This window comes from Gavialis gangeticus, unplaced genomic scaffold (genome assembly GCF_001723915.1).
Source record: "Gavialis gangeticus isolate Ggan-Ray unplaced genomic scaffold, GavGan_comp1, whole genome shotgun sequence".
Lineage (NCBI taxonomy): Eukaryota > Metazoa > Chordata > Crocodylia > Gavialidae > Gavialis > Gavialis gangeticus.
In genome coordinates, this window is record NW_017728995.1 from 15,614,298 (window position 1) to 15,624,377 (window position 10,080).

Consider the following 10,080-nt stretch of genomic DNA (forward strand, 5'->3'; position numbering starts at 1 on the left):
TGTGTGTGCAGCCAGGGGCAGTGTGTGTGTGTGCGTTCATAGGGTGATTCCCACATGCACACCCCACCATACACATCCACCCACACTCCCCTCCATTGCCACATACACAGACTGCCACAAACCCCATATCCACCCACACCTCACATATCCACACACATCCACATGCTCCTTCATCCCACATACCCACACATCCACAGTCCCCACAAACCTATACCCCCCCACAATATACAAAAGTAAGACTTCATTTTAAGCTGTTGTGCAATCACCTCTATGTACACTACACAAACATGTGAATTGGGACAAAAATATTTTTTTAAATCAAATTAATGAATACTGTAGATGTTACCTTTTTAGAATATAATTTGGTATTTTTCTGGTTCAGAGATGGCAAAACCCCTTGCTGAAAGGAACACTTCTGGGGGCAAGGGGAGGGACTTCTGATGGCAAAGGTCAGGGGTTAGGGGGCAGGACTTCTGGTCATGAGATGGTGACCAAGCAGTGGGGCACCTACTAAGGGGTGGAGCTACCCATGCAGCCCTTGACAGCTTGCCAAAACTTGGGAAGTGGCCCTCCACCCAAAATAATTGCCCACCCCTGGTTTACATGGCTGGCCCCAAAGGGTGAGTGGGGAGGGGGGCATGTATGCTCTCCCTGAAACACTCCATCATTCATGATGGGCAATTGGCTAGTAGATTAATACTAATGTGAAAAACAACATCATGCCCTACACTGTGTAACATAATACTTTAGCAACGACAGAAGAAACACAATGTTAACATTGCTACTGGAAGATACTGAGTAGTCTTTAATGCTGATGCTGGCTGCAATGTTCATCTCGGGTTTTGATCAGATCTTTCCTGGCCTTTCTAGTGAAAAGACTAGATCACAATCACAATCTCCAGTTAGAAGTAACAGATCGGAAAACAAACTATCGCATTCACCATGGGCCAGATTTTCAGGCAATGGAACCAGACTTTTAGAAGTCATCGGTATTGAGCTTATTTGAAAATCTGACTGAAGATGTCACAAGAGGAGCTCCTGAGTGTTGAGGATCATTGAAATGGGAGCCAAGCCTTTTTTGAATACCTGCCCTGTAGATCTAAAGGAGTCTTGCCAAATAAAGACTACTTTACCTTGTCCTTTGAGAAGCTAAAAAGCTGCTTTCGTTCAGTAATGAACTGGACAGCTATTATAGCGGCAGAATGGCCTTGTAGAACTCCAGCAGGTTCAGATGTGACATAAGGGTTCCAAAGACAAACTTGGTGATTAATTCCAGCAGTAGCTATTCAAGACCACAAAGCAAAATAAATTAAAATCAAGAGGATTTTTAAAGGGGATTTTATTTTAATTAATAACAAAGAAACTGTACCACATCTTTGACAAACATAGTGATGACATCTTTGATAAATGAGAATGTGTTTATGTTTCCAGTGAATACATTATCAGTAGTGACTACAGTGGTTAACAGTGCATAACGGTTTCCTTTCCAGTCCCCTGTCTTTGGTTACTCATCACTTCCCTAAACTTTTGTTTTCTAAGCAAAAATTTCTCTTATACTTTTTCCAAAGCTTATTTGTCTCTTACCATCATAAACCAGCATTATAAATAATTACACAAAAAGCAAGGCGAGTCAGCCATTTGCTCTTATAAATGGGAAAGAAAATGCCCATGCAACATGCAGCACAGAATACTAGACCTTCTATTGGTCTCATCTGATACATTAAAGGGAACAAATTACTTATTTTTAACATACCAATTAAGCTGAGTCGGGAGTGGAAGTCAAAAGCATTAACTCCCCGGGCAATGTTGAAGGATGTAGTTGTAAGATGGGGCTTTAATTTCTCTCTCCAAGCCAGCACCAGTGTATTAATATTACTGGTTGTACTGGAAATAAAGGCATCTAAAGAGGAGCTGTATGCAACTAAAAGATAAGAGAAAACACTTGATTTCTTATAACACAACCCAATCAGAGCCAGTTGCATAAGAAAACAGGAATTTTAAATCTCAACTACAGTGTAATACAAAGTCTGTGGAAATCTCTATGTTGAAATTACCATTGACTCAGAGTCCAAAGCAGCTCACAGCTTAATCCTGAAAGATGAAAAGCTCTCTGGCCACTGGCCACAACTACTCCTATACTTAAGTGCATAGTTGGATTGTGACACAAGCTCACAGTATATAGTAAGGAAGCAGTTCATAGAGCACCAGGACTTATATAGACAATGGGATTTAATCCTACAAGATAGTCTATCACTTCCAGGACTTCAGTAGGATTTAATAATGCTCAGGATACTATAGTTGGAGACGAAAGAAATCTAATTTGGCAATATATATTGCACCATTCTCTTTACATAATGAAGCCTTGATTATTTTTTCGGTACAGAGACTTAAGGAACACTGTATACTACCAGCCAGCCATCTGATAATCCTTTATGAATTACAGAGGTGTGTCTGTAATTCAGGACCTGAGTTCAACAGGGATTTTTCAATTGAAAATTGATGCCACAATTTTGCCCAGTGCCACCAAGCTAGTTATTCTTCATTCTGTAAAACAACACTGAGATTTAATGTTTACAATATGCGGTAATTATTCCAATACAAATATATAGTTACTCTACAGTAATTACTAAAGGACTTAAAGAATAACTATCAAGGAAATTACTTTGTTATTCTTCTGCTTTAATTTCAAATGTTGTTGTAATTCTTGTCCCTGTGGTCCATCCAGACAAGACAAATGGGAAATTTAAAAAACTCAGGATGTTGCTCTGGGACTGGAATCTGTAGGTTACAAGTGACATTTATAGAAATAAGATGTTGTGTGTTTCAGGAGCCTGGTAATTTGCACAGTTTGTTACAAAGACATAAACTCGTTCCTGACTAAATTGTATTGTAAGTCAAGCTCCTCGGAGAAACGTCTGACTAAAAGGTGATGTTAAAGTAATTTCCATAACATCAAAGTATGTGACAAATTAAAATGTTCGGCTGCAAGGAGAAGGAGAAAAGGGGCAGATTGAGATAAAAAGAAAGTTTCTTTATCTTAATGCTCAAACATCAGTTGGAGTGCAAACAACACAAATATTGCCATGATGATATCTGAATCTCTATTGAAAATGTCACTTCATTTCCCAGTGTTTTGCAATAGCTAGCTGTATTCATGCAAAATGCTTTTTAAAATATTCGTTGTGTAAGTGATCCTCTGCAGGTGCAGATCAGCACAGCTCCATTGATTTCAGTGAAGTTATAACAATGTACACCACAGGAGGATTTGGCCTCACAGTCTTCTTATCACAAGCATAATGAATAACAATTTCACTCCATTCATACATATGGAACATCCCAAGATTTCCTACAGATGCAATCAGAAAAGTTAAGAATGGGGAAGACCTATTGGATTCACAGGCTCCTAAACATTCAGAATACAGTCCTACAAAAGAAAGAATATCAGATGTTAAAACCGATAGCTGCATTTCATCCTCAATGACATGCCTTTGCTTAAGGAACACATCTACTTATAGGAAATGTTCTTATCTCAGCAGTGCTGCATTAAGCTCTATGGCTTCTCATGTTCTGTATGACAGCCAGCCAAAGGCATGGTCACAGTGGAACCGGCAAATTTAGAAGTAAGAAACCCCATGGAATCGTCACTTGAGATTTGCTTGGTCATAGACAACAGGCAGATTTCTATGGGTTTCCTTTTCGCAGTAAGAACAACAAGCGGTGTGACAATTAGGCGTCTTTCTCCTCAGGCAGTCACAGTCCACCTCTGGTCTGCAAAAGCCAGGGAGAGAGAGGTGTTCCTGAATTTTTAATGCGTGAACTACTGTTTTGGGAAAGGAGCCTGCCATGATAAGCAAGCATTCCCTGACTCTTACTTCAGTCCAGACCATGTATCTACACAAAACCACACTATAATCACAGAGGAGCCTGTGATGTAGCAGATGTAGCAGAGCAGCAGCGGGATGTAGCAGATTTCCCCTCTCTGCAGCTCTCTGGATCAGTTAATGATAGTGGCCTGCCATTTAGCCCCTCTCTATATGGAAGAGTAGAAAGGAACATACAGTCTACTTTTCAATGCCTACCACTTTCCTCAGTAAAATATTTCCTACTATTTCCCTTTGTTCTGTTTTCTACAGTTCAAACTGCCCCTTGTCCTGTTGTATATACCACCAAATACTGAATATGCTATTAGTTTATTTTCTTTCCTGTATTTAATTTATATATTTAGCAGGAGCCTTAACAAATAAAAAACATTCCTTTCAAATAAGAAAGATTATAACATCTCTGGCCTTTCCTCCAGCACATACCATATTTTGAGGTCCACATTTGAGACCAAGGAGGAGATTTGCAAAGGCAAATATGCACCTAATTTACATTAAGGAGTTAGGTACTTAACAGCTATTCAACAGTTATTCAGGCTTTAATATTCTGTGCTCATCCCCCGGCCTCCCACTCAGTGTGACTTCTGCTGCTTTAGGTCTGAGGAATAGTGACCCTAGAAGTTAAGTTCTCAGTAATAACCTCACCTGTTGCACATAAAACTGCTTCCCTGTAAAATTACTTCCAGCTATTTTCTGAAAATACTGTGCTTCACTATCTACATAAATAACTCTTTATCTCTGATATCCTATGCAGGGAATGACAGATCTTTTCTGCAAACGGTCGCAGACATGAAAACCTATCACTTTTCTTTCAAGTTTTCACATGAGCTCTACAAATTCCATTTGAACCATCCCATACGCTCTGCATGCCTGTTATCCTGATTTCTCACATACTGACTAAAGTCCTTTCCCTGCGTTTTGAGTTTAGTAGTCTATTCTTTCCCTCAAATACTAAACTGTAGCTTTGGCAGGCAAATAAATATCCTGTATTCTCTGTCCTTTAAGTGACATTGACTGTCTATATAAAGCATGTTATCAAGATCTCAGGTACTGTCTCTTTTTCACAAGCTATGCCATCTCTTCTATCACTTCTCCCTTAAATTTAACACTTTCGTGTTCTCAGAGATCAATAATCAGGTGAAATTCACGCTTATTTAGAATGGCTTATGTACCATTTAAGTCATCCAAATACAGTGTGACACATCTGACAGTCTGTTCTTGAGCTAGTCCTCTGCACAGATGAACATCAGCATAAACCATGGTAAGAAGGGTCTGATCCCATACCCATAAGTCAATAGGATCCTCTACATTAATATCAGTAGGCTTGATCAGGGATTCGAGGTAGTAAGACTTCAGCCAAATAACTGTTCATCTTTGAACTCCAAAAACTGACACGATCCCAGTAAAACAAAGGCAGGCCCAGCAAAGGCTATAAAAATGAGGCTTTATGAAGTACTACCTATACAGGGGCTGAAAGAATCAAATGTGAGAAATTTCAGAATACAGCATCTTTGTGGTGGTGATTTGTACACAATGGGCACATCTACTCATGCCCATGACTGCACATTTAGTACTTGCTTTAGTACTAAATGACTGCGCAGTACCTGCCAGTACTGTGCAGTCCCAGCAGCACACAGTTATTTTTAGATGCTACGTCTATAGAAGAGAACTACAGCAATCTTGCTCATTGCTACTGCAACATAGTGTCGACATCATGGTTTGTGCCTACATCCTGGTTTGTGCCTGCTGATGCTACGTCGCCGTAGCAACAAGCTATATCAATGTAGCTCATCGCTATGGTAACATAGTGTCTCATGTAGACGCTCTCAAGGGGTGATATCAAAAAGAAATGGGAATAATTACTTGGGGTACACCAGTCAAGTCAAGATCTGGAGCAGCTGTAAACAGGAAAAATAAAAGATTAATAAGACAAAAAAAGATAAGTCCTAAGCAGTAACCAACTATGCGATGGAATGGTAAACACTAGTGCTGTTTATTGCATTGAGATAGTACAGCTGATCCTGAAGAACCATGAAGCGCTTCACAAACTGCTCAGCTTTCTGAGAGATGCCAGAACTCGGGCAACTCTCAAGATTTAGTTCTACAGATACACTGGTTCAATGCAACAGTTCAGCACAGAAGAGGTAAGGAGCAGGGACGTAGCGTCATGTACAGGTTCTGTCACAAGTCATAATGAAGACTAATCTGGTTTCACCATTTAAAAGGGCAGGGCAAGGCAGGGGAGTCCTTTAGCTTGTGCTGGGAACTGGTCTAGATAACCCAGGCTAGGAGTCAGGGGTTGAACTGATTTGAAATCTTTTAGCTACTTTTTGGTAGTAGTAGCTAGACATTTATCACCCATCTTTGGTTCAACTCAGAGCAGCAGGGACCCCATGCCAAAGATGAACTGGGATAAATCCATTCCCTTGATTGAGTGCCAGTGCAACCTATCACAGTGTGATCCTGTAGGCTAGGGACAGACATTCAAAAAAGCTGAGTAAGAATTGATTCAGTCTTTGCAGGTTAGTCTAACCTGGCTAAGCTAAATCAGTTTTGTAACCAGATAGACATCCCAGAAATGCAAGCACATGACTGCAATGGCTCAGGCTAGAAGCTGGGGATGCTACAGCATGCCTCCCTTCCCTTCCACAGGGCTGAGCTGAAGGGGTTGTGGCCAGCCCGTGGCAGGACACTGTGATTAGGGAGCCCCCCGCCTGTAATAACAGAGCATTTATCAGCTCTGTTACCAGCATTTAACAACACATCAGTAAACAAAGCCTCACTCATTACAAGCTCTTCTTAAACAGCTTTTTCCAAAGGAAGAAATGCAGGGACATTACCACTTGAGCTCTTGATTACCTCCAAAAAGCCCTAAGCAGACACTGTCCTGTCTGCCTTACTCAGTGTTAGCTAGCATACCACATGCTGGCTACAGTTTGTGCTGTGGGGGAAAAGAGGAAGGGATCACTGCTTAAGCAGCGAGTGATAAAAGGAGGGGTGAGGGGGGCATAGGGAAGCCAGCAGACCCTGCTGTGCCTGCAAGTCTCTGTTGGAGCTCCAGCCAGGGAGCAGAGGGGAGGAGCCAGTTCTGCTGTGGAGCAGAGAGCCCCACCCAGCCCAGAGAGCATGCTGGGATGCTGGGGGTATCTGGTTTAGCTTAAACCAGCAAAGGGTCTGGGACAGACATTGCATTAACCAGTTTGACCCAAATCAGTTAAGTCTGATACTACATTCAACCAAGTTTATCTCAAACTGGTTTCAGCCATTTTCAAATTGGTTTATGTGTACTGAACATCTGTTCTGTTAAAGGTTTAAACCAGTTTGTGATCACTTAAACCAGTTTATGTGTAAAGTCTGTCCCTAGCCATAGAGTCTCAGGTTCTTCTGGACATAATAAGCATTATGCTGCATAACTATTTGTTTTCACAGTATAAGAAAAATGAAATATTACTGCTCACAATATAAAATAAACTCACTTTAATGGGAACCATTTAGAACTAGATCAGATTGTCATATCATTTTACAGCCTTCACACTAAATGCTGAATGCATGCAGCACTCGAAGGGTATCCATTATAATAGCACTTTGATTACTTTGATTTATCTTATGTGCTTCACACATCCCAAGTTAATAAAACCTGTCCTAAATGTCTCATTTGAAATTACTTGGATTGGTACACAAGCACATTTCTCACTTTCCTAGCAGTTGTATACAGTTACGAAACAGAACATGCTTTCCTCTGTGGGCCCAGTTATGGCATTTGGGATGAATAGGCGCAGGATAGCCAATGGGATGGTCAGAAAAAAAAGCATCTAGGAGAACCTAGTTCATTATCATCTCCACACTATGCTGTACTAGCCAGCAGCCCTTAGGCCCACTCCAAATCACTAGTACATAGCAGGGACAAGACTGTAATTGTGTCTTCTCCCTGCCTTTTTTATAGTGATGTCTGACCCCAGCGGCACACGAAGCAGCAAATCCTGTACTCCAAGTGCAGGCCACATTTATCACTTGTTCTGTCTGACACAACAGGAAGAGAAAGGAAAGAAAGAACATAACCCTATAATAAAATAAACAGAAACTGCATGCACCCACTAATCCCAGTAGCTAATAGAGTTATCTAGTGATAAACAGTTTTTCAGTTACTATGTTTTTAAAAATGTACTTTGAAATGTATGAATTTGTAATAAATGAACAAATTTCAGCTGCTTTTCTTGTGATGGATACAAGATCCAGACACTTTGCCTGGAGTCAATTTGTCCTTGGTCCCTTTATCTGATCTCTTAAGAAACTGTAGTCACAGACTCCTCCTATTACCAAGTTTTTGACCCCTTCTTCGTAAGATCAGTATCAAGCCCAAGAGGCCCATCTGGCCCATCAGCTCTAATTTAGTTTGCTGTTTTCCAAATGGTCTCCCTCACACTACTAGCAATGCCTAATGAACCCAAATTTGGGCTCTCGTTGTAAGGACGTGCAGGTGAAATGAAACCTAACAGATCTGTGACATGACAGTTTTGGGGCTGGAATGCATGGGGAGGCCCAAGCAAACCCTCTGAGCTATGAATAGTCTAACAAAACCCCTACCAGCAGGTCTCAGAAAATACTGCTATTCATTTTCTAAAGTCCCATTGGGACAAATAATGAACCCCTAAAACAGCAGCTCCTTCACTCACTAGCACTGACTTTGTGCTACTTACTTCACTGGTGTCCTATATCCACCACTAGTATCCAGTTTTTAAAAAGCTGAGTTAGATCTGACACTACCTCGTTTAAGGTATTTTTGCTGGTGCTCCTGTTAAATCTGACTACACATCAATAGAAAAATTCTGGCCCTGCTGAACTCAATGGGAACTTTGATGCTCATTTCCCCACGCCCAGGACTTCCCATATGCTTGGCAGGAGTCTCTAGCTAGTCCCAAATAATTTTCTAGGTAAACTCAGTCTACCACCCCCAAGTACAAGCTACATCTCAGAAGTACTCATACTTCCCCAGCATTCCTACTCCAGCTGCTAATCAGCAATTTCCCTCCCATCCATTAAGGTGCTTAGCCCAAATGGTCTCAGAAGCACCTAATTAACTTATAGCTGGCAGTGTCTCCTTGAACTGCTCCTGCTGACTTGGGTTGTTTCTTAGCCAAGCCACCTCTTCAAGCAGTGCTGGGGCAAGTCTGCAGGATCTCTTTTAGAGGGTGCCACAAACCCTGTATCACAAACGTTTTGACAACGAATATGAACATTTTTTAAAGAGAAAAATCAAGTTAAAGTTGCATGCATGGTGGCAAACATCTGTTTCCTCCAGCATAGCTTGAGAATTTGGGGAGAAGATGAATCAAATACAGCAGAAGGAAATCACTGGGAAAATAATTCACCCAGAATTAGTGACACTCATTACTATTATAGATACAGCATGAGTTTCCTGGCTGGATTCCCTAGATGAGCAATTAACAATAGCTTCTAGGCACTCATGGGCATTTACCATTGAATACATTCCATGGGACTTTTTAGGCTTTCACTTTTGTTCAGATTCAGTACCTTGCTTAACCCAGTCTTTATAATGAATTTTATGCTTTAATGTATAGCAGCATTTGTGATACCCAGAGACCAGCTCCTGCCAGCTGATGGTCACTGTTGCTTCCTCTCCTTCAGGGGAACTAGCTGGTCGTTCAAACAAAGAGATCAAAGCAGTGGTGAAAGCAATGGCCTGAACCTATGAGAGAAAACAAAACAAAAAAGGACTGTCAATGCTGAAATATCAAAATAGCTAAATGAATCATATTTCGACCTTGTTATAAATTCCAGTATTTCCGTTTCAGTATTGCTATAGAAATTCACTTTAATGAGACTGAAGAGATGTCTTTAGGAGGAGAGATGAAGAGAACTTCATATGTATAATTTGGCTATGTGACAAATAAAGGGATGACAGAGTCTAAGGGTGAAATTACACGTTACGATTAGACCATGTGAACAGCATTTATAGTTTAAGGCTGCCTGTACGTGTGCTCATTCTAATTAGAACGCCCCAGCATTGCTTCACTGTTGCATGTATTAAACACCCGCATTTTTAAAAATGGTTGTAAGGGCGCTTGATTGAAACCATGTCAAATTAGCTTTAGATAAAGTGTCCCAACGCCATTTTAAAATGTGCAGGGGTTTAATACACCTGACGGTGAGCCGTTTTAATTAAAGCAACTGTCTGGGAACC

General features: G+C 40.8%; 1 protein-coding gene across 1 annotated transcript in view; it reads right to left on the reverse strand.

Moving 5' to 3' along the window:
- Positions 1-10,080, reverse strand: part of WDR49 (WD repeat domain 49) — a 101,956-nt gene that overhangs the window by 45,004 nt on the left and 46,872 nt on the right. Inside the window, exons 5-7 of the mRNA XM_019503247.1 lie at positions 9,411-9,585; positions 1,754-1,921; positions 1,134-1,282 (exon numbers count right to left, since the gene is read on the reverse strand). Coding sequence (XP_019358792.1) covers positions 1,134-1,282; positions 1,754-1,921; positions 9,411-9,585 — 492 coding nt within the window. The remainder of the gene's footprint in view (positions 1-1,133; positions 1,283-1,753; positions 1,922-9,410; positions 9,586-10,080) is intronic.